This window comes from Anser anser, assembly GCF_964211835.1.
Source record: "Anser anser genome assembly, chromosome: 6".
Taxonomy (NCBI): domain Eukaryota; kingdom Metazoa; phylum Chordata; class Aves; order Anseriformes; family Anatidae; genus Anser; species Anser anser.
Genome location: NC_139726.1, coordinates 25,930,930 through 25,956,585, shown reverse-complemented (window position 1 = coordinate 25,956,585; position 25,656 = coordinate 25,930,930). Strand labels below are relative to the sequence as shown.

The window sequence follows — 25,656 nt, the reverse complement described above, 5'->3', positions numbered from 1 at the left end:
TGGAGTTTGAGATTTGACTTAGATGGGGGGGGGAAGGCCAACTTGATTAAAAACACCATGCAATACCTTTTCTTTCTTATTAATATACTGCAGAAGCCAAAGCAAGGCGGAGGAAGCATCTGAATACTTCAAAGTTACTAGAATCTCTTCCTTTTATTTATTGCTGCCTGCTTTATAAAATAAATTGTGTATAAGTATTTACAAATTTATAACATTCACACTACAGTGACTAGTCATGCCAAATCTAAACACACAGCAGGGGAGAAAAATCTGACACTCAGCAGCATTTTATTGAAAAAAATGAAATATTTCAATAAACTCCTAAATGTAGTAGTAGTTTGTCTTCATTATTTTTTGTCTAGGGAGAAGCTATGAAAAATAGTACTGTAAAAGCAGGATTTACATTAAGATGCATGAGTAGATGTTGCAATGTACAGTGTTCGTTATTAAATTAAAAAGGCACTTGCTATCCTATTTGCCAAATGACTATTTGAAACAAAACTCACACATCTTCAGAGGAAGGAAGTGGCAATACCAAGAGAGGTTAAACATGTCCACAGAATATATTCATATTTAAAAAGACAATAACATTATGAGCTAATACCTTAAACAGATGCTTCTAGGGCATAATTCAAATCTTGAAAGTCAGTGAAACACAAAGTTCAAAGTCCTTAATTTATTTTTTGATTAAAAAACAACACAAACCTCAAAGCCAAACAACCAGAGAAGCTCTTCGATCTTAATCCTGCTACCACCACCAGTGCCACAGTAATGTGCTGAAGGGCAGGAACACTGGAATTCAATAAACCTATCCTGCTACAAATTCCTGATTTTAATCTCTTAGCAACTGACTAAACAATAATACAAACCCAAAGCAGATTAACTGTTTGTCTTTCAACTAGACAATCCCTCATTGTGTTTCTGCATTGCAGAGTGGTTTGAGTGCATATTCAGCCATAGGCTGAGTGCCACATTCAAAAGTGTTTGGAAACAGACAAGAAAAACGTAAGGAAATAGAAAATGGGTAGACAGAAGTGATACAGTCCATGTTTCTGGTTAACTCCAATGTTGGACTAGGAAGAAGGTAGTTGGCGTATCAGAAGAGGGACACGCACAGTTCATTTGCAGAAACATTGAATGCCTCCACCAAAACAAAAATGCTTTCATCTCCCCACAGTTTAACAGAATTCATATACACAGTCACATGTGCCCATGAACTCAAACTATTTTCATTTGTCTCGTCATGAATGTAACTGGCTTTATGTTTTCCTTATGGTGTCTTCTATATTCACAGTTTCAGTGTATTTTTCATGTTATCCACCACCTCCAGTACCATTTAGAGTTCATCCTAGTGACAGGAAAATAAATAATTGTTATTTTAATAGTACAAATAAGTCTTCCAGATTTTTTACCCTACTTGCACTGTTTTTTCTTCGATTTTAAGTACTAAAATATCTCAGCTGGACAAATGTTTCTTAAAAAGAATTGTTAATACTTCTTCACAACTGCGTATTATCTTCTTTCTGAGGTAGGATGTCAATCCCAATCTTGAACTAATCAGCCTCTGACTTTGTGTGTCTGCTTGGTAAATCTAGTCTAAGGATTACACATACAGTGCATCTCAACAGTCTTTAGTGTATTTTCATACCAAAGGGGTGTTTTCATGTTCCATGGACGTCTATAAATTCATCTAAGTCCTGACAACTGATGTATCAGAATACTGCTATTGCAATATCTGTAGACATGGAAAATTGAATAGTAACCAAAACAAGCCGAAGTAAAATGTACCTGGTGCTGTCTGAAGAGATGGCATTTAATACTTCACAGAAAATGAGCAAAGGCTAACGTTGTTTTAAAGCGCTATTCTATAAAATAATGTCTCTTGTAAAAGTCCCCAGAATAAGTATTCTTACCTTATTTCTAGATTTTTTTCTTTTTCCTTTATTTTCAATTGCTTCTACTTTTTCATTCAAAATATCAGCAATGCCTTTTGCATCTCTGCTGTCTATATATTCCCCAAGAACACTTTTCTTAAAAGAAAAAAACAATTAAAATGTTGTAAAATATTACTCATGCTTTATACTGAATAGAACATGCGCTTACTTTCATTTAAAATTCCAGAAGAATGCAGGGAGGCAGGCAATGACTTTTGCAGCTTGATTTGAAATTGATAGATATTTTGCCTGTTTCAACAATGCTAATTCTCATTGCAGTAAGAACCACTTTTAGCTGCTAGATTTTTACAACTATACAAGTGTTGTCTTGGTCATTAAACTTAAAGAAATATAAAATAGTTGGTTACAATTTTCTCACATTCATTCAGCTAGGTATTTGACGTTGACAGCCATTAAAAAGATTGTGACTTCGTGCTCTATATTCAATAAATCTGTCAGTGTGGGTTCACTGCTTGGAAGACCTGAAAAACCCCTACTCTTAACACAGAAAAATCCCTCAGAATTTGATGGGATTGTGTGAGGAAGGATTTCTCATACTTTAATACTAATTTAAGAGATTAAGTTTTAAAAAAAGCATAGTTAAGAGTTGGTTTAACTATTAGGATGCGTTGAATACTATTCTAGACTAATACATTTAAAAAGATGACTGCAACATTCTTGAAATTTAATAGCAGTCAATTGCTTTTACAAGAACAAAGGCAGTTTCCTTTGTGTCTGAACACTTGAATTTTTTTTTAATCTAATACTATTAATCCGTTAATAGGAGCTGGTGGTCTCAGTGATTTTTAACTTAAGTCGTTTATGAAAGTTTGAGGTAGAATGCAACTAAGTATTTTATACCAATTTTCTATCCTGAAATACTAACTAAGTCAAAGTTATAATGAAATACTGATTACTTTGAAAGAGTATTCCTCCTTAACCAAAATTAATTCATCCACATTTCATTTTAAGAGACACTTTGCCTGCTTTGGTAGTTGGTGGTTAAAAAAAACTTTTATCATTTGAGACTCCTGCAAAATCAAACCCTGGTTCTGGTTAAGTCTACATTTTCATTGCTATTCAATTAATTTACAAACTTACTCTTTTACAGTAACAGATTGTTATTGCATCATTTTCCTAGTGTTTTAAGTATTACTGAAATCAATTATAATTGTATCTCTTGAATATCTAAATAATGTACTTTGATATGTTATAGAAAGTATCTCTTAAGTTTAATGTGAAATGAAATGTGTCTCCTACCAGTAGCTTCACAGCACTGTACACAAAGGAAACACTTTACCTTCATTCCTTGGTAGGGGTAAAACTTAACAGTAGGGTAGGCTCTGATATCAGCACTTTGACAGGTCTGACCATATGCTTGACAGTCTACTTTTCCAGCTTTTACTTTTCCTTTAACGGCCTAAAAGGAAATATGTTAAGTAGAACCAAACATCAAGTTTCCAGGGCTGACTAAGCAAATAATTTGAAAAATTTTAACGCAGCTAAAAAAGCAAAAAACATTGCTCAAATCTTTTAAAGAGTAGTCACTTGCTTTGTTCTCAGTGTTAACCCTTGTAGCAGAAGCTACCCCACATTGAGCAGAGCACTCTTACTTGAATTCAGAGCAAAGCAGGTCAAAGTTAAAAGGTCATCCTATCACAGGCTGATGTCTGCCTCAAAGGATGGCCTTTGTGTGTGCGCTTGTCTACACAAGGTGCAATACCCCCAGGCAAGTGGGACCTAAAAGCACGGATTTCTACTGAGAACGTCCCCCTTCTCTCATTCTGAAAATATGATCAGTGAGATTTTGAAGACTTTGTAAAACTACACTAGACTTCTAGACATTTTTCTTATTTTCTATAAAATGGCAAGAAACATTTTCTTACTATCACCATAAACATGAAATGCTCTAATAAATTGCTCCCTGTATCAGAAGAACAATAGCTGTGTACATTAAAAATACTGAAGGTGAATTAATGATTATGCCTCAAACTTAAAAAAACACAGTGAAATGTGTAACAAACCTAGAAAGCAACAGTTATAATATTTCAGTTTTTAAATACCTGAGTCTTTTTTCCTGTAGATAGAACAAGGTATATGATTTTTGGATGGTTGCTAAGAAATAATGTGCTGTGGAGTATTGTAACCATTACTAGTAGAAGAAAGCACTCTGTTAATACAGTTAAAAAACCTACCCTTGCAAGGATCTCAAATTCAGGAGCAAAATTTTGGCAAGGTCCACACCAAGGAGCATAAAAATCAATGACCCAGTGATCTTTCCCATTCAGAACCTTTTCTGTGAAACTCTGAGGAGTCAGGTCTACAGACACTTGTGGTAAATACCTGAAGAAAGGGAGAGTAACAGTCATACTCAATTCAACACTTAAAACATATTCAATTTCCACTTACAGACAATAGAACTTTCTGAAATTAAGTGTACTAGTGATCTAGAAATCCTTACTTTATTCTTTCTACTATTAAGGAGTCACTTTTTAGACGTGGTAGATAAGATGATACAATCTTCATGAAACTGGTGGACAGTAATGGTATTTCTCCACACTTTTAAAAGCTTAACTTAAAAAATGTGGAAACATTAACATCTTAAATGAAGCAATACATATAGATCAGTGTTTTGAATTCTTGATTTATATACAATTTGGATATTAATTTCTCCTAGCAAGAAAACTATATGCACAGCTTGTGAACAAAAGTTTCACGGTGTAACTTACCCTAATGCCCAGCCTCTCAGTGAATATGAATCTCTGTGCCATCCATTGTAGCTACTATAAAAAGATTAAAAAGAAAAAATATCCAGTCACACAGTAGTTTGAATTCTCTATGGAGTACAGATGATGAAATAATGAACCTAAAAGCATGTGCTTCAGAATATATTTCTGCCTTGCTTTCATATCTGAGAAAGTCTCATTAATACATTTCAAAAGATACAGAATTAAGAACCAGAAGAACTAGAATGAAGAAAGGAAAAAGAAGAAAATTATGTGTCAGAAAAGTAAGAAATTTGGTCTGAAGCATGTGAACTTTGGTAGTTGGAAGTATTTCGAATGAAGGATCTTTGGTAATAACTCCAGATAAAATTGCAGACACTAAGAAACAAAAATCAAATAGAAATATCTTAATGTGTTTTCTAATTGACGCCCCTTCATTACAATATTACTATTACTAATTAGGTACATTTTCCTCAATTTGAGGGTAGAAAAGTTAAGCAAACTAGTAACTTTGATGAAGGCTTATTACTTGGACTTGAGGCATTGCTTAAGTTTGAAATGCCAAGAAAAAAAAAAGGAAGTCATGATTCATATGCACTAATTTGCAATTTCATAACAGAGTATTTTTCAATATAGAGATACTAGTGAAGATCTGACCTGATACTGTTAGGTGAGTTTTATTTTAAGAGACAAATATCCATATTTTTGCCGGAAAAAAAATAACTAATTTACCATTAGGAATTTAATAACAGTCAGGTACACCAACTTAGTTGTTTTCAACAGAGAAAAGAAATATGCTTTTAAGAGAAGATTTTTCTAGCAGAATCAAATTAAAGCAGTCCAGTGATGAAAGCTACTGAAGGCCTGCTATTAAGCTCTACAGTGAAAAGGCAATCCATTTTATTATCTGCCAGCATTTAATCAGCTTTCCAATTTGTAAGAGAATGCAGTAACACATCTACCATTTCAGACCTTTGTGTATCTTTAAATACACATATGCCTTCTGAAATCCCTAGATCTTCAAACAGTACTGTGAAATGAAGGGGACAGGCTGTTTGGTTTTGGCCAGATTTCATTTCCCATAGGATTTTTTTTTTGCTCATTAGTGAATAATGTTTCCACACTAATCATACAATGAATGGGATAGCTAGATAAACGAAGACAATTCTTGCAATGGTGCTAAGACTGTTGCCAGTGAGGATGATCAGATGGCTATATCACACTGTTCTTTGAAGTTGCAATCAATTAGGCCTAATAGTATTTTTATATTATGTGATTTACATCATCTACTTTAACAGGCTACCGAACTTAGAAAACTGGCACTCAATAAGCATCAAGAAATAAAAATCAAGGTTCCTGAGAGAGTTTCAGTTCAACTTACGGAAGCAGAAGATCAAATTACAATGGTATGTTTGAAGTAGTGAAGTCAATGTCTAGGACAACAAACAATGTCATAGGAGCCTATTTTAATAGCTTTGATGAACCTTTCCCATACAACAGAATATGCAAATTCATTTTGTAACACATCGTCTATCGTTTTCCAAAGTGAAGTAAACTACTTACTAATATTGATGAGCTGTCTTTGATTTTTGAGGAAAGAGTCTTATTTCAGGATATCCTTGGACGCTTTCTCGGTGACAGAAAGAATAGTATTTTTGACAGTCCACGCTGCCTACACTGATTAATCCATTTAACATCTAAAAATAAGAAAAAACAGCAGTCAAACCTGCTAGTCAATAATACTACAATTTCAGTAGTACTTCAGAATTTGTGCCTTAATCACTTGAATACGTAGCTGGGGAGAAAACAAACCAACAAATCAAGACTATCACGAGGCTTTCTTTCCTGTAAATGTATCACTGGTATCTAATGGGATCCAGCTATCCAGGTGCATTCCCAGCATCCACATAACATTTTAGTATGCACTGTATAGACACGGTTTATGAGGCACCTGTCTTACCTTAAAGGTACATACAAGCGTTGTTATCTAGTTTGACTATCATCTTACCATGTTTTGTATCACAGGCTCAATAACTATAACAGATCCTGGTACAGTGTAGATGAGCTATCAGTTTCACAGTTTGTGTCTGTCTTGAACGTGCTGGATTTGTTGCAAAGGCCTAAACCACCTGGCATGGGCAAGGAAGCTGATGATTACTGAACATATACTATAGAACTAATAATACTTCACAGACATTTGACCAGAACATAGGTAGAATCCTGGACAGAATTCCTAGTCCAAGTGAGTTTTAAATGTCTGAAAGTTATGGACTAGTTTCATGTTTTGCCCAAAGTTTCTAGTTCAAATTCCCAAAGCATGCCCAGGAAAACCCAGATGGTTGTCAGTGACTGTGGTATTTGCAAATATTACCTTTGCAAATAGGACAACACTGTAACGACCTTGGAAAACAGAAACATCCTCTCTCAGCACCAACAATTGGGTACTGAAGTATATGGAATTCAGTTAACAGTCATCCTTAAAGCATATGGAATTTAACATTTATTTACCTTCAATGAAGAAAACATGATCTCCAGAAAAAACATCTTTTAAGAAATAATTAGGTAAGATTGAATTCCTTTAATCTAAAATTCAAACCAGAGATTTCACAAAGGTCTAAGTGCCATCTTAAAAATGATTAATGATCATGAAGACTAACTGTGGATGAAGTGGCAAATTATTTCAACTAGCTCTTATTCTATTTATGGGTAAAGCTTTAATTTTTTATGTTTTATTTTAAACAAATGCAGAGTTGCTATCTCTGCAAAGTATTAAGCATTAAGTAACTTTACTTGAAAGTTTCTCACAACTTCAAAAACTCACTTGTATCAATAGGAAAGACTGGGCTACAATATTAATGTACTGAAAAACAAAAGGAAAACTTCATCTGGAACAATATACAACTGTTAGGTAGGAATTCCCTGTTTTGTTCACCATATTAATCACCAGACTTTCTCAGTGACAAGTTTAAGACAGCAGTTGTTCAGTCTCAGTAACTGCATAACTGGACACAAAAACAGAAAAACATCTGAATGTCTCTTACCCTGGCCATTTTTTTCCATTCTGGCATTAAAGCTTGACAAGGTCCACACCACGGAGCATAGAAATCAACCATCCAGACTTCCTCTCGTTTTCTTCTCTCAACTAATTCAACAAAAGTCTCTGGTGTTAGGGAGATCACTGATGGATTCCTAAGATCCTAAATCAAAGACAGTTTATGGACACGTACCTTGCAATAATATCCTGTAAACCTGTACCTACTGTCATCACATACAGACTGTACAAGAGTCTGAGAATGTCCCTTTTTTACTGAAATCTGCTTGATGTTGGGGTAGGGAAGACTCCGTATCACTGAAAGGCATGCAAGCATCAGATGTCACATGCCTGATCTGATGGGAAAAATGAACAAAAACAAACCCCAAAAGACTGCAAAAGGGAGTTTTGTCTTCCTCTTCTGCATAAAGGGAGGCAAAAGGTATAAAACTCAGCTCACCTGGCAAGAACAGGGATAATGAGACTCAGCCATGCATTTTAGACTGGGATGCAGAGGAATGCATATGGTGCATTAGGTGCCTTTGAATATCAAAGGAAAGAGTGCTGCATAAGCACTCTTGCACCTGCTTTTTTATAAGCTGCCTGGAAAGAATGCAAAGTTTCTTTGATTTGAAGAGGGAAAAACAGCCCATGGCTCTAGCAGTGAGAGAACCTGCATGCTGGAGGAAAGACGGTACAAGAACTCTGGCAGCAATGATGCTGAGTATCAATGATTTGCAGTTCTGTGAGTTAAGAAAGTTTGAGGAACAGACACTAAGTATAGAGAGCAGCAAGTTAATTGACAAAAAATATGAACTTCCTCCTAATGTCACGTTGTGTGAGATTTTCACCTTAATAGTATAGCACTTCATATTTTTAATTAATTTATCTGTTCTGTGCTGTGGAAATCATTACTATTGTTCTGTAGGTTGGAAAGGATCTTACGACATTTGCTAATGACATCAAAGAAATACGTTGACAGAGTAGGGAAATAGATCTGCTAAGTGTCAAGTCCCAGCCTGATAGTTGCTGCATCACTTCTTGCCCAACATGTTTTTTCCACTCCTTGTCTTACTAGTCTAATTAAAATAAATCTTAGAATCTTCCAACTAAAGATGTATTGACATACATTGCAAATACAGCACAACTGCAACAAGGATCGTAACTTACATACCTCTATAAACTCCAAGATCTGCTCAGCAGAGTGATGTCCTTCATATTCATGAACATCGGACTGATTGAACAAAACTGTTGTTGGATAAGCTCGAATATTATGCTAACAAAACAGACAATGAGAAATTGCAAGGAATTAGTAGGCTTCCCATACTTTCCTTTAACTGCCATTGGTATTGGTGGCTCACAGCTGCTACTTTATCCTTTCTGTGCAGTACAACTGCTTAAATATACATGCAGGTGGGAGTTTGAAACCATTAAAAACCAGTCCAGAAAAAAAAAAAAGCCAATCTGTATTTTAGATAGTATAGTTTGTCCTGAAGTGTACTCTGCAATACAGGAATTAACCCACAGGCCTTCTAAGCCTTTAGTTTTTAACACTATTCTCAGGCCTCAGGTGGAAACACTTGTACCATATGAAGAACCATATCGTCCACTATTGAAAACTGATGCTCCCATAATTTGAAATCAGTGTATAAGCACATCTAAAACACAACTTTAAAGTTGTTCCTTTTTTTAAACCTAGTTTTCATGTGTTTTAAGACATTCACATTTTTAATATAGACACAATATTCTAACATAAGCTCTTATAAACAATAAAATGTGCAGATGCACATTGAGCAGGGAATCTGCCGAACTATATTTTCTGGAAATCAAGAAAAGTAATATTAATAATTTTTATCCCAATAAATTAATTGAAGCAAAAGCTAAGCAAATTTAAAAATGGAAAATTGGGCAAGATTTTAATAATCTATTTTTTATTCAAAAATGTAGTAATGGAATGAGTGCAAGCTGATAAGTAATAAACTTTGTTACTTCAAAACTGATCCTCCACTTAAGCCCCACAAAATAAAAATCAGTCATTTTGGGTGAACTAAAGTAAAAGTCTTTGCAGACACCTTCAAAAAATGCTGCATCAATATGAACCTTATGGTTTTTTTTTTTTTTTTTTACATGTTCTACTATTTCCCTCTTCACACGTGAAGAACAAAACAAGTGCATGTATGCATTTACAGAAAGAAAAACCTTTCTGGGTCTGCTTTACTTTTTATTAAAGAAAAAAGAGGAACTACTAAATTCTAACAGTTTCCTGAGTCTTCCAATAACACTACCAAATCAGACCAAAATTTGACCTGTATTTTTGCATTTAGATATTATCTGTAGTGACTGTATAGTTTGTTGCTTTGAAAAAAAAATCTTGATACAAATGCCCTGTTTGGGTTACTGCCCTTTAAAAGAAAAAAAAAGTATTAAAAACAAGCACGATCTGCTCCCACCACTATATATAAACTATATATAAACCATTTGATATGATTTTTTCTCCGTTTTAAATTTCTACAGCTTACCATGTTGCAAAGCCCTTCATGGACAGTACAGTCTAGCGTTCCAAATTTAAGCTGACCATAAAGATGTTTTGATGCTTTTCTCAGCTCTGGTAACAAAGCTCGACAAGGAGGACACCACTAGAAAACAAAATGCAAATAAACACAATTGCTTTGCCCTGCAGTTGGCTCTCAGGAGAACGTAAGCTGTTTGAAACAAATAATATGCTGCTTTGACAACAGACTCCACTAAATAAAAAGCCCACACAATCTAGGAACTAGTGCTGCCAAGGAATGAGAAATTACAGTACTGTCTCATGATGTCGAAGGATGCTTTCAAAATACTAATAGCATTTTGTTACATATTTACATAACAGATTTTAGAAAAGGGGAAATGTAGATATTAAATATTTACTGGTGCAAAGAAATCCACAAGCCATGGTTCCTTCTCTTTGCCAGGAAAATTCTGAGGTCCCAGGGTGATAACATGAGAGTTGACACTTTCTTTGGCAAATGCAACGATGTCATATAAGATCTTCTTTCCTTCAAAGAACAATGTAGAAAGGAAACTTTATTTTTCCCCATGAAAGATCTCTTTAAAATATTATGTTGTTATAAATACTGGAAAAGATCTAGAAATGCTGTATGTATACAACCCTTGTCTTCTTTGTAGGGGTGGAAATTGCAGGCATGTAAGGTTTTTCTTTGACAACACTCATTAGATGTATGGGATCATCTTCCCCCCTTAGGTATGACTGATTTATCTAGGTGGTCAAACAATTATCCCCTCTCTTCTTTAATATTACATTTTGGCTGAGATTTCTTGCAAGCTGTTCCTAGTAACTGAGACTGAAAAATCAGAGCCTCATCATGCATAACTGCCTTTTGCTGCATTCTGGATGAAGCTACACTGATTGTTGAAACAAAACTGTAGCAACCTGTGTTGTTCTCGCTCATACCATCATTTTTCAATCCTTTCAGAGGTATGCAGTAACATAGTTCCAACCTTTCATGGAACCAAACTACTACTCTGCAAATGAATCTAAGTGGCAACATCTCAGTATAGACTTTCTTGGATGGGAATCAATTAAACAAGGAATTCATTTCAGTGCAGTGACAAGCAAAATCAAATCCAAGTTTATCATGTGGACAGCACTGTATATCTGGCACGTAAAGCCTCTGTGACGGGTGTGCCTTGCAGCATTCTTTGGCTGTCCTACCCAAAGCATAAGCTGTCTTGATCAGCTTCAGAGATTTCTTTCATATGTACGGATGTAGATGTAAGGATGACTGAAATAGACAAGACAGTAAACGCAAAGTACATCCCTTAGCATATGCTGATCCCTTACTGGGGGGACCCAAAAAAACCCTAAAGGAAATGATAGGTCTGGGCAAGGCTACAATAAGGTCACAAAAAAAAGAGCAAATACTAGGACTACAAAACTGTTTCTTTGGAAAACAAATGCAGTGTGCCAAATATGGTGTCATCTTAAAGTGATCATGTAAAGATTTAAGTTTGCCAAAGTTTCCCTTACCATGATGAATTTCATAATCTTCAATTCCTTTTCCTTTGAAGACTGCTAGACATGGCTGATAGACATATAGCTTCTTGCAGATGGTTGGTGAGGAAAGACAGTCAAACTTGCCAACCTAATTAACAGACAGCACCATTAAGGCATACAAATTTAAATACACCAAAATATTCTGAAGGGCAGTAAAAATTAGGATAAATTCACAACATGAAGTCTAAGTATGGACAAGTAGTAGCCTTTTTTTTTTTAAACAAATATCAGAGGTCTTAAGACAAACATATCTTTGATGTTAGAGGAAAACTACTACCATAGCTATATTAGGCTGTTCAGCTACTTTTAAATTTAAAGGTCAAAACAAGGAATAAAACCTAATATTTTTTTCCCCTCTCCAAGTAAAACAGCAAGGAAGTAGAAAGACACCTGAAATAAATGACTTTAGAACTCTTCTAGTCAATGCCACATTTTTTGAAATCCGTATCTTGTATAGTAACACAATCCATATATGTTTAGTACAAAGTTTGAATTTGGTTTCTTTTTATTATATTTTCAAAATAATTAGTTTTTTTTTTTAATAATTAAAATAGTTTCACATATATCAATTTGACACTAAAGTGTTAAGTTTTGATTGTTAACTGAAGGGGATCTGCAGCAACAACATTTGCTACAAGAGAGGTGACTTAAAATAGAGTCTTTCCTAACTACTTTTAAATTATTTAGACATTATTTAGTACGGAAAACTTCACTGCTTGCTTTATTTTAAAAGCATTACTACACATCTATCACAGTATAGCATATCTCTTTGGTACCAGAGGTGCAATAATAACTAATAATGATAACAACATGCTGACTTGTGCTCTGAACGCAAAGAGAGGTTAATACTAGGTAAGTGAGCATTCTTACCTGAATATGTTCATCTTTAAGTAAAAATTTAAGTTTCTTAAATTCCTGTACACTTGATTTGTCATTTTCCCCAAACTGGAAGAAAATTAGCCATCTGTGATGAGCTAGACGGTCCTTTAAATGCGGGGTGGAAAAAACATCATTATTTCCTACTTATACCGATTTATAAATTCCTTTTATGTTTTAGAATGACAAATGCCCAATTATTCACTTGTTCTTTAAGTGATGTCCCCCTCCTCACTAAATTCTTTCGTGTAGTCCTTTCACTAAACTTCCTTCAGTGCATATTAAGTGAAAAGTGGAAGAAGTCTGAAACCAAGCTGGCTATGTGCTATTCTCTACACTTTGTTTCCATCACATTTCCTATTGGAGGTCAAGCTGCCACTATTACAAGTGTCAAAAGAGCCTTCCTTTCCTTCCCCTCCCACTCCTGCAAAACATGGCGAAGTTGATTTGGTAGTTGATTCAAAAAATAGTAACTAGGAAGTTACTGTTGCAGAGTGAGTTCCAAAGGCAATGTCTGTGGTTTTCTATTTTCCTACTAAATATCTATCTACAAATAAAAATATGCACACCCTTCTGCCCCCACTTTTATTGTGCTAAACTACACAAGTAGTAACTAGTAATAACCAATTTTGGCCAGAGGGGAAAAAATATCATCTTCAGAAACAGTAATACTAGGTTGTCATACCAACAGCATTTAAAAAATTTAAAACTGATAGTTGATAAAAGATTTTCATAGACATTGTGACTTTTTTTTTTTTTAAAATTTACCTCTAATGATGCTGCAGAAATAATTTCAAAGTCAGGCAGATGCTTCATTACTTCCTGATATATTTCTCTGGCATCCAAGGAGTTAAGAAACTAGAAAGGAAAGTTAACTGTTTAAGAAACTATGAATATCATCCTGATTATTGATGATTAGTACTCAAAGCATCAGGGAAATTATTCTGATTTGTTCTTTTCTATCAACTGAAGGGTACAGTTTATGTTATTTGATCAACTTTTTTCACATATATAATTTGACAACAGCACTCAGACTACTGCTTTTCAGCTTGTTTTCCCACAACATTAAACTCAAGATACTGTATTTTGGGTGCTGAAAGTCCTGAAATTCAAATTTCAAACCAAATTTTATGATCAAATTTACAAGATTTCAAGTCTATTTTTACAGCCTTCCCTTATTGCATTGTACAGATTTTTATGTTTCAGTAATTTGTAAAATTTAGGAATTAGTATCAGTCAGTAACTCCAGAGGTGGTAAGGTACAAGGTTGTTGCCCAGAGAAGTTGTGGATGGTCCGTGCCTGGAAGTGTTCAAGGTCAGGTTGGATGGGGCTTTGGGCAACATGATCTAGTGTTCATGGCAGGGGTGTTGGAACAATATGGTCTTTAAGGTCCCTTCCAACCCAAACCACTCTGTGATTCTATGATAAGGTTGAAAATGGGTAGGTTGCAAGTCTAATTTCCTCCTTTTAAGACTAAAGGTAACAGTAGTGACAATAGAGGAACAAACCATACATTAAACTGAGAAACGTCTCCTATCACTTTAGGAAGTTAAAATTACCATACAAATGTAGGAGGAGGTTACAGTATTAGAATAGAGCCAAACAGCATAAGCCATACGGACAGACAATGTAGGAGTATTCATCACAGGTGTCAGTATTCTGTTTGGAGAAGCATTTCTCAAAGTTGTGATACTTGGGGCATATTCTTTCTGGAGTAAAAACTGGGGGCAAATGGGAAATCTCCCAAGGTTGCCCAGAATAGCTGGATAGCAGCTTCAGGACTAGGCTCTTGGGTCTGTCACAAAGCCCCCTGGATTCCCACAGCTACTCAATGAGGCTCCTGAAGAGATGGTTCAGCAGAGTTACAGGCTGCTGCTACTGCACTGTGTTCTTGTTCACTCTCCCAGCATACCAGCAAGCTGGGGACTACCACCAGGGATGACTGCCTTAGAAACCAAGAGAGATACATCAGGATACACAAGCTTAGAAGACAAAAAAAAATAAAACCATCTTTTCGGTTGTATATAATCAATCTGGTAATTATTTACACATTCCTTTGTCATCACCTTATCTTATCTAAATACAGAACTGTTTAGAAACAACTCGTACCAAAACACCTCCTTTCTCTTTGTTATTTATGGTGGCTCCAGGTGGAAAGTATGCTGTAGTACTAGATGAGATATCTAAATTATCACAAAGCTCACCCTGAGTGCCACAGTCCATCCAGCCTACATTAACAAGGCCTTCCTGTAATAAAGAAAAAAAAAAAACACAAAACACAACAAGACAACACAAAAACGAAGAATGGTATTTTTCAATGTTAGGTTCAGAAATGCTTTTAAAAATCCCAATACAACCAATTATGTACAACGTTTAGAAGATGGAAGGACACAACTATCATTCATCACTTAATATTAATTCATTCACATTATATATATATATATTTAAAAATAATGTAATTTCAACAGCTACTTAGTCAAAATTTTTCACTGTTCTGAAAATTAATGGGTGAAGTCACAGTTCCACTAAACTCAGTAAGAATTTAGCACTTCATTCTTTCAACTCTGTTATTTTGTTTTAAATATAACAGGTGAAAAGTAAAACACTGCTTACCAACATGCCAGCAAGCTTAAGACGTGTTTGGTAACTCAAGCAATCTGCAAAATAGAAGTGATTTACTTACAAACATAAGACTTCAAATTATTAATCCACTAAACATACTTTTGTTTAGAATTACCCCTTTCCTCCCTGCAAAGGTAACCACTTCAACAGACATGCTACATAGTTAGTCATGCAACATTTCAGTGACTCTAAATCGTAACATCTAATAATCAGCACAGTTGTACACTCTAAGTTAAAATACAGTGTGAACATACTCTTGCTTCGTGAACAAACAATTCTCATTTTAAGTTATATTAAGTTTTTATTTGCCGTACTAAGACTCACCGTAAAAATTTCCTGTATGACTCAATGTTTAAAAAACCACACCACATATATATATACTGTCCTATAAGGAGATTTCAGTTAATTCCCTGTGATTAAAATAACAACTCAGTGTAATAAATATTATATGCTCTAATTACCCATCCAGACTTAGTTTGAATAGTTAGCTTCTGATGTATCTTTTTTCAGAAAAAAAATCTGCATCGACCTCACTGTAACTAGACCAAAGTTGAAAACCTAATTACAAAAGGATTACAACTTGAAATCAAGCTATTTACAAATGTAAACCTAACACTAACTCTGATTGTTCAATTCCCAGAACAAAAGTCTCTTCATAAGACTGAGAAATCTTTATTTGTTAAAGGTGTAGCAAATTTACTTAGCTCTACCAGCTAACCAAGGCAATTTTCTCCTACTGTATCCAATACCGATCCAAGAAAGTCCATGACAAAACAAACACTGAAAATAATGCAAATCTACACTCTGTCGTGACATTGGTAAGAGATGATTACTATGTCCAATCCTAACTTATAATTTGTTTTATATATGTTAGATAGTATCTTTCCGTGTAAGCAGTGATCAATGTTGAGAAAGCTTTCAAACTAAATCATACTTCTGTCCTTTCACAAACATGCTGAAGAAGTAACAAATGAGTCTGGTAACTGGTTTCAAACCAATGGCTTATTAAAAACAAAAAGTCCAGCAACTTCAACAGTGTTTATTATTATAAGCAACGTGAGCATTGCACACAGACTGCTATCAGATGTGATGTCAAATCACAAAACAAATTTTTAATGGTAACATTAAGAAAATATTCAGCTAATTTTGGGGTATTGGTGGTTTAAAGCGAGATACATCCTTTCTTCTGGATGCCCCAACCCTGGAGGTGTTCAAGACCAGGCTGGATGAATGAGGCTCTGGGCAACTTGGTCTAGTGGGTGGCATCCTTGCCCATAGCAGGGGGGTTGGAACTGGGTGGTCTTTAACGTCCTTTGCAACCCAAGCCATTCTACGATACGATACGATTACACTCAAGTACCATGACAAGCGGCTATGTGCCTATATGCAGTATCTGTCATTTGAGCTTGTGCTGGAAACTGAAGTCAGAGATACTTCTTTTCTACCTGTTCCCTTCCCTTAGGGGTTGTATTTGAGTGCTGTTTTAATGACTCACATGACATTAGAGAAGCACAATACCATAATCTTTCTATTAATGTCCCTTTTGTCAAACTGCCTGTAGAATGGAGCTTAGGTGACCCACAGTCCACATACTGTGGCTTCTAAGACTTTGAACAAATTTACTCTTTATTATAAGGGAAAGGGATTATGCCATTGTCTACAAAAATAAATTTTAATTTTCCCCCTGCTCATTTTATTTGACTAGTATTTGACACACTTACCCCCACGTTCAGCACAGAAGGTGATCAACCAACCAAGGCCAGAAGCAAATGAAGTTTCAATGGCATTAACAAAGTTTCCTAAAATAAATCAATTTGCGTAAGTTTGTGACTGGTTTTGGTATACTTCAATGTGACTGAAACAAAGTTTTATGTTAACAAACTACAATAAATACTATTTTTAATCTCAAATGTAACACTTAGCAACAGTGGACAGATTTGGTTTCATAAATAGTTTCTGACATCTTTTATAAAAGTATATAAAAGCAATTTCAAGAACAGCACTCCAAGTAAAAATACATGAACATTACCTGCCCATAACTCCGTGACTGTGCTTGTAACATACTGCATAGCAAAGTTCTTTAAGCTTTCTTTTGACCTGTCTCCATAGTATTTCACAGGTTGCTATAGAAGACAAAGAATAAAGTTCACAGAATTTAATATACACACACACACCAGTGTTTTTCATAACAGTACTTATGCAACTGCTAGACCCCCTTCTCTCCCTGAGGCCCTAACTCTGTTTTTTCCCTCCTATATTGGAATGCCTGAAATTTAACCTTTATTTAAATTTTGTAATGTGATTTCTTCCCAAGTCAAGCAACGAAAGATAATTAAGTCTTAAAAATACCAGCTCCCAGTGATTATATTGTTATTTAAATAAAAATTAAAATTACTTGCATCAGTCCATTTGCATGTACGTATAATCTCTGCACCTAACCTCACAAATTTTATCATTGTCAAAATGCGCCTAACTATTCAAGTCTTTGTACGCCACTCCCAGAACTACTACTCAACAGGCAGTTACACAGCATGACATACATAATTTCTCCTAGCATGGAGGAAGTCTTGTGGAAGCAGTTTCCAAATTTCTTTAGGTAAACGGTCATACTCGTTGAACTCAAACCAGAGACTGTTCTTTGTATTTTAAAAGTTCATTGCAATAGCATAAGCGAAGTTGTTCAAGTACTTAGACTCACTGCTTTACTAATGCACCACTGCTGACAGTATCTTCCCAAATCAGAAGTTTACTGCTGCACAGTAAAATGCATTTTAGGAAGAAAATCAGAAATTTATGGATGAACAGCAAAATGATTAATAAATAAACAGGAAAAAAGGACTGTACAAGCCAGTTACTGAATTCAGCTGTATAAATTAATTTAAGCAAGGTAAATGTAGAAAAAAAGTAATTTCTTATAAAGAAGTTAAAACAAATGGAAAGCTTTATATAGAGATACACAATTGAACAAGTATTAAAGAAATACATTTCCAGATTTTAGTAATTCTAAAAAACGCTTAAAGTTTTATCACTTACCATTCCAGTTTTGAAAACATACAGACTTGGATAACTGTTAATCCCTTTAATTCGACAAAGCATTCTGTTATCTCCACAGTTGACAGCTCCAATGCGTATTACTCCATCCATCTCTTTAGCAAACTCCCTCCACTAGGAAAAAAAAGGGAGGGGAAAAAGGATATTCTCCTATGAAGAAATACTGAAAAATCAGCATGTGTTTTCTTCCTGGAACCTTGAGTGATTGTCTTTGGTTTTGACTTCAGTGTAAAAATCTGCTTTGTTAAAATTTAAGTTGAGGAACTGAATTTTAAGAGTCACTTGTTTGCTATACATACCGTAGGTGCTAAGTCATGGCAGTGGGAACACCGAGGAGAATAAAAATTCACAAACCACAACTCTCCAGAGTTAACAGCAGCATCTAGATCAAGAGAAGAAAATCACAAGTAAGTAATGCACACCTACAATGTAGATATATCTCAAATGTACATTTTTTACTATACTGTTTTCCTTGAAAGCCAAATTAAGTATTTTCTTATGTTAGACACAAGTTAGTAACAGTAACTGAGATTGGATAAAGATTGCACTTAATTCACTCACATGTACTTGCTGCTGAAGGCAAACGAACAAAAATCATACTTCAGCACCCTGACTTTCAACATGTGTTCTATTAAGAATAATTAATCTTTACAGATTAGCCTGAGATGTTTGATAGTGTAAGTTTGGTTACCTTAACAACAAAACACAAGTGCTAAAACAATGTTACACGACAGTACTTTCCATTTCCTGATAATCACTTCTTTTCAGGATTCCACCAGGCAATGTTTTTAGGTAGAATCCCTGTCTAACAGGTAAAAACACAACTTAACCAATATAGTTACTAGAAAAAACAATGCAATACTCTCACAAACAAAAGAAAACAACGGCAACAAAATATACACATACATGTTATCAGCTTGAATTACATATCTTTCAGCCTCTGTGTTTTTGGACATAGTTTTTACAGTGAGTTTTAGAGGTTATATTTGCCTATATTAAAATATTCCTTAATTTTCTTGCTTGTGAGGATATACAGGGAAAATGATATTCTGAAAAAAATGAATAGAAATAAAACAGAAAAGAAATTCTATCAAGTGCATTTTTAGACAAGACACCAAGAAGGCGTGATGAAAGATAAGGAGAAACTAAATAAGTCAAATAAGTTCCTCTTACAGATCTCACAAACCAAACCAAATTGTTTATTGATAGAACTATTTGCTAACTAGCATTTGCCAGGAAGTGTTAGGGGTTTTTTGGTTCTCTCTTATGATTTCCTGACAATTTTTTTTTTAAAGGTATGTAATAGAAGTTTATAGATACACAGCTAAGAATGTAAACATTTTTACCTTGGATTGTCAAACTAAGCTATTTATTTAAAGCTTACCGAATTCTCCTCGATCCAATGTTATAATTTCAGGATCATCATCATAAATACCTATCAAAAAGCAAACAATTTCTTTTAATGTTACCATTTTTAAAAAGAAGAAACAAACCATAATTTTATTCACAAGACAGGAAACAGAAAGCAGTACACTTAAGTTGAAACAGCAGGCTGGCAGAGAGAGGTTTTTACAACTAAACCGTATTTATTTAGTAACATGTAACCTTAGTCTAATCTCATATGAACTGCCATGTCTTCATGCTACAAAAGCCACCAGCAGAACAGAAGAGTTCTTTTGGTATTTTAGTAGACCAATTACTGAGCAAGCAAGAAAATTGAACTACCACTTCCTATCAACAACAGGCTTCTAGGAGACAGCTACGGTGTTACAGCAAGCATATTAGAAATAGTGTCAACTAGTTGTCAGATTATAATTCAAGAAACTCCAGCTCTCAGTGAGACCACTATATGTAATGTATGGAAGCTTTAATGTCTTCTCTGAGCCTCTGGTTATCTAAACTATTTAGAACAAAAAGGTGTTTAAGCCACAAGCTTTTTCACTAATAGAGTGTGTGCATACTGCGGAATGAAGTACACAGAATAAAGTTAAGAACAGCAGCTTTCCTAAAAAGCTATACAGTTCTACCTAGAACGTCACTACAACTGGTATACTACTTCAAGTACTCAAGAAAGCCAGTAACAAGATACCCAGAGTACTATATATTATATTATGCTACTATGGCTACAGTTCTTTTACAGTACCTAACATGTTGAGATCCCATTTCACCTGAGGTATACAAGCATTAAATACAAATAAATAACAAGAAATTACTTTTCACAGTTGACAAGACAGTTTTTATGTTACTATCCATTCATATATAATGTAATACATTACACTCACCCATGCACTTGAAAAAATATCTATACATATTACATCTGTACTTATACATATATAGTATATAAATATATATCCATGTATATATAAATAAACCACTCCAAATGACTGGTTAATAGACTTTCAAGGATACTGTTTCTCAATCAAGCAGTGCTGCCTAGAGTAATTTCCATTTTTTTCCTGTGATAGTTGCCTCCAGTTTAATCAGTTCCAATCTGCAGAGACAATTTTTTTTTTAGAGATGGGGAACATATTACATCAACCTACACAAGGGGAAAAAAAACCACCAAAAAAACTACTGGCTTTGACTATTTTGCCAGGGTGGAGGTTCATTTCAGCTTTCTTTTTCACATCAATCAAGCCATGTTCCTCAACTGCCTGTTTTAACTTACTTCTGCCAAAGCAGCTCTGAGAATAGTTCATCCCCACCTTTTCCTACAGCTATAAAAGATTTGTTGAGATAAACACTAAATAACTTGTCTCAAGATCATTTTATTTATGATTTGTTTTCTTCATTTTCTTCTACCTCTTCACTGATCTCTAACTGTAGAAGTGCATATAAAATGGGCTTGACAGTGCAGAAATCTCTCGAAATCCACTTGAGAATGCAATTCCTGTACTGAAGAGTTAAAAAGAATACCAATGAAACAGTAACATTGGAATTAAAAAAAAAAAAAAGGCACTTGACATAGAGTAAAAAGATGGGCAGCAGGAACAAAAGGCTAGGTAGATAGAGCATCATGTTGTTATTTTGTGGGTAGCCATTAACATGATAAATAAAAAATTGGCTCAGAGTGAAATTGACAGCTACAGAACAACCGAGCAAGCAGAAATCTCGACAGGATACATCAGAAGTTTATGAAATGACTGATGTAGATCTGAAAACAGCATTTGCTTGTGACTGCTTTAAACAAGTCACAAACACACATTGTCACTTACCAAAATCATAGCGATAAAAGTGCCAGCTTTCATAACGACCTCCTTGCTGCTGGTCTTCAAGGCCTTTCTCTCCATATTTATCATACTTCTTCCGTAGATCTTCATCTTTAAGTACTTCATAGGCTCTATTTATTTTCAAAAAATTTTCATGTGCGTTTGGATCGTTCTATTTAAGGAAAAACTATAATTAGTAAGTAATTAATAAACCACATTATTTTCTCAGCATTATGTGTATAATCTTTGAAAATTTTTTTGTATCCCTAAAGATGCCAGTTGCAGTGGAATCTGACACTAGTGGTCTCCAAACAAACTACAGTAAAGTTTTCCTTTCCTAAAGCCCAGTGCATCTCCTTCTCATTTCTTCATCCTCGCTAAGGTATCAACTGAGATACAAAGCAAACTGGTAGGAAGCTGTAACATTCTTCAGTGATGCCTCTTCTTTCAACTCTCCTAACTTTTGTTTGATCTCCTCTCCTTCCAGATTAAGTTTCCTGTGCAACTTTTATTACCTTGAGAAGATAATACATAATGTGTGTGTAGGAGAAGTGGGAGCATACATGCAAATTCAGCAGGATGCTTCTTCCGACAAGTAAAACAGTGTCAATGCATCTCCCAACTGAAAATATTTTGTACTTCTGAGCTCAGTAGATTAACTGAGTTATTCTGGTACATGGACTTGCAGAAACGCATTCCCTGTTTTCTCCTATTACTTTGGGTCCTGGTATATTATGCACCTTGTTTTGCAAATGCAGAGGAACAAAAAAAAAAAAGCCACCACTAAAAAACCTTAAGAATGAAGACTTGATATTTCCGTATATCTCATGGCTTATAGATTCCTTTACTTATTTGAAAAACATTATTGGTTCTAGGTATTCTAGGTTCTTTGGAATTAGAATGGTGAAAAATACATTTTTAATTCCAGTTTGGGTCCTGAGCTGGTGCAGTGTAACAGCGGTGAACAAGATCTGTAGTGCTCTCTCCCACCTTTTTGATTTCTGCTTACACATTGCTTTAAGAAAGTGCCTTTTGAACGATACTTCACATAATTACATAGATGTACATGAAATGAATCACTATTATGGAATTTGTGTAACGGCTTCATCTTTTATGATCATCTTTAAAGTTGCAAGTAATATGTTGAAAAATTCTTTGTAGTATTTCAGTAATATCTGCATACCTGAAAGCTACAGAATCTGTCCTAAAATATTAATATTTTGAACATATCAACCCAGTGAAACCATAGCTTGCTGTTAATAGGTACAAATTGGCATTTCTGACTTGGTTGGGATTTGGCTTTCTCTTTGAGCTTTGTCACATTCAAATCCATCGTAAAAACGTAGTTTGTACTCTGTGCAGGCAGGCCGTGAGCCTACATGGCACATCAATGTCCTGGGTGTCTCTGTGCAGGTGTAGTTGCACATAAAGTGCCAAACCATCATATTTCCTATGAACTTCTGATTAATTAAGGAAATCTTGAAAAAAAATATGGCAATTAAATTTTAAAAAATAATTTCTTTGTGCTTTGGAAAATACAGTATCACACACTGAGCCATTCCCAATCATCTTCCTCTATTCACCCTACAGCTCCTTTTCACCCTCCTTCATTAGGCCTTGGCAGTCCTAGAATTTCTGCTTTGTTCTGTTTGACACCTGGAGACTGATGTCTCAAGACAGGCTGGTGTTGTTTGCTCTTTGGTTGAGACTTCACAGCAGGAAAACAGTAAGATCCTCTAAGCTAAATAGAAAAAGATAAACTCATCAGTTTACCAACAAGGTAATATGGTACAGATGCATGTTTTCTTGTATTTACAAAAATGCAAACAAGAAGTAAATGATACTGCCTTTTTTCCTTCAGCAATCTGACATGACCTAAATGTCAACACAACCATGTATATTACCAGTCTACCCCTTCTCGTAAGTCTCTACAGAAAACCTGAGCTAAATCATGTTGCCAGCTGTGTACATTACTTCACAAGAATAGAGAAACATTTTAGATAAAGTAAAAATATAAACACTTTCTGTTTAAACATTAAGATCCCTTACCTCAACAACATTGACCTGTTAAAGATGTAACTTACCTGATTTTTATCAGGGTGTAACTTTAATGCCAGTTTTTTGAATGCTTGTCTTATTTCTCTGCTGCTTGCTTCTTTGGATACTCCAAGTAAACTATAGTAGTCCTGATCAGTGCACACAAGAACTATTGCACATACTAAAACTAACAGTAAAAATCTCAAATATCTCGTATGATCTCCTTTGGACAATATGAACTCCATCGTGAAACTTCTGGAAAGTTTACAGGTTCTGATTCGAGCAGGCTTTGAGAAGAGTCTTTGGTAAATCCACTGATGTTTGGAGATATGCTGTACTTATGACAGACCTCTTCAAAATCCTGGTTGTCCTACTTCATGTCACAAGTCTTGCAAGAATTACAATCTATAAAAAGAGGGAAAAAAAAGTATATATTTCAAGTTATTCAATATACACGAGTAAAGAGCTGCATCGCCAGGTTTTGTGTGGTCTGCACATGAAGTTTTTTGATGGCTAGCTACCTGCTTCCCAAAGGCCGCACAACTAACAGACCAGCTCTTTATTAAGTGCCTTATTGACTCAGGCAACGAAGCAGAGCTTTAACCAAGCGGCTGGCCCAAACGCTTTCTCGGTTCGCCCCGCTCTTCCATCGAACTTACTCGCAGCGCCCCGGGGGGACACTTCTCCCAAGGACCGCGCCGTTCGGGGCCGGGGCTCGGGGCCGGAGGGCGCTGGAAGCCTCTCGCTGACCGGCCGGGCGCGGGGGCCGCCGCAGGGCCGTGGCCGTGAGGCAACGGAGCGGAGAGGCCGGGGGGCGCCGGGGACCGCCCGGGGTGGGGTTGCCGCCCGCTCCGCTCCGGACCCCTGCCGTGCCCTGCCCGCAGCGCGGCTCTCACCGTGCGGCGGCGGCGGGCCGGGCGCGGAGCAGCATGGGGCGGCGGCGCTTTCTCCCCGGCGCCGGCGGAAGGGCGGCCCGCGCCGGGATCCGGCTCGGGGCCGGAGCGGGCGGGGCGGCTCCGGGATGACGTGGCGGCCGCGCCCGCCCCGGGCGGGTCTCGGCTCCTCCCGGCCGCTCCCCGCGGCCTCGGCCCGCCCCTAGCGGGTTGGGATGCTGCTGCAGCCCGCGGGGCCGTCTGAGGGGTGGCCGCGGGTGGGCGGCAGCATCGCCGCGCCCCTCAGCGGGACGGAAAAAAGCTCGAGATAAGGGCGGGGAGATCGCTTACGGGCAAAGCACTGGCTTGAGGAAAATTAATTTATTGGCCGTTAATAACGGTAGAGCAGTGAGAGCTGAAAACAAACTGGAAACACTCTCCTCCCGTCCGCCCTCTTCTGCCTCTTCTTCCCAAGCGGAACAGGGAATGGCGGCCAGCCCTTAGCGCTTCAGCTCCGACACTTGGTCGTGGTCGCTGTCCTGCGTGGGGTCCCTGCCGCGGGAGGACAGCTCCGCAGGGCTCTGTGACACGGGATCCGTCCGTCAGGAACGGACTGCTCGGCACGGGTCCCCCAGGGCGGCAGCTCCCTTCAGTGCACATCCACCTGCGCCACCAGGGGCTTCTCCACACACCACGGGGGAACTTCAGCTCCAGTGCCTGGAGCACCTCCTGCCCTCCTCCTTCACTGACCTTGGCGTCTGCAGGGCTTCTTCTCCTCTCACGTTTTCACTCCTCTCTCACACAGCTGTGGCACAGTGTTTCTTGCAAGTTCCTAGATACATCACCACAGAGGTGCCACCCGCATCGCTCACTGGCTCGGCTCTGGCCAGCGGCAAGTCTCTGTTGGAGACAGACAGAACCAGCTCTTATCTAATGTGGGGCAGCTCCTGGGCTCTCCTCACAGAAGCTGCCTCTGCTGCTTCCCCACTACCAAAACCTTGCCACGCAAACCCAAAACGCATCCAAAGGTAGCCATTACATGTGAGGGCCTGGCCGCATCCTCAGGGAGCCTCCAGCCAGCTGAGGGAGGCTGGTAGTGAAGAGATACAAGTGGCAGGAGGAGGAGGAGTGCTGAAGAAGCCCTGTGGTGCCAGGCCTGCCTGGGCATGGCCAGGTTGCTGACCCACCACAACCTCTCCGGTCTGTGGCCAGGCTCTGATCTCTGCCCTGAGCCCAGAAG

At 36.9% G+C, this 25,656-nt stretch overlaps 1 protein-coding gene across 2 annotated transcripts; it reads right to left on the bottom strand.

Annotated features, from left to right (window-relative positions):
- Nucleotides 1–136: 136 nt before the first annotated feature.
- DNAJC10 (DnaJ heat shock protein family (Hsp40) member C10) lies at nt 137–24,582 on the bottom strand. 2 transcript variants are annotated; one of them, XM_083842812.1, is made up of 23 exons: nt 24,441–24,582; nt 23,592–23,949; nt 21,514–21,679; nt 19,683–19,733; nt 18,598–18,680; nt 18,281–18,412; nt 17,277–17,370; nt 16,969–17,046; nt 15,239–15,282; nt 14,735–14,872; nt 13,393–13,482; nt 12,619–12,732; nt 11,722–11,836; nt 10,602–10,729; nt 10,211–10,327; nt 8,866–8,967; nt 7,702–7,857; nt 6,224–6,357; nt 4,664–4,717; nt 4,130–4,277; nt 3,235–3,354; nt 1,914–2,030; nt 137–1,348 (listed from the first exon to the last, which is right to left on the bottom strand). In XM_083842812.1, the coding sequence occupies exons 2-23, from the start codon at nt 23,787–23,789 to the stop codon at nt 1,337–1,339; spliced, it is 2,391 nt and encodes a 796-aa protein (XP_083698938.1). In that variant the 5' UTR covers nt 23,790–23,949; nt 24,441–24,582; the 3' UTR covers nt 137–1,336. The 2 variants fall into 2 exon arrangements, with proteins under 2 accessions (XP_083698938.1, XP_083698937.1); XM_083842811.1 differs by having other exon boundaries at nt 24,204–24,551.
- Nucleotides 24,583–25,656: the final 1,074 nt, after the last annotated feature.

Excerpts from the sequence above, each read along its gene's own strand:
- DNAJC10 (XM_083842812.1), bottom strand. The coding sequence starts at position 23,789 with ATGGAGTTCATATTGTCCAAAGGAGATCATACGAGATATTTGAGATTT. Across the intron at positions 17,371-18,280 it reads ATGTTTTCAAAACTGGAATG|CAACCTGTGAAATACTATGG; the intron begins GTAAGTGATAAA and ends TGTCTTCTATAG. Across the intron at positions 3,355-4,129 it reads AATTTGAGATCCTTGCAAGG|GCCGTTAAAGGAAAAGTAAA; the intron begins GTAGGTTTTTTA and ends ATTTCCTTTTAG.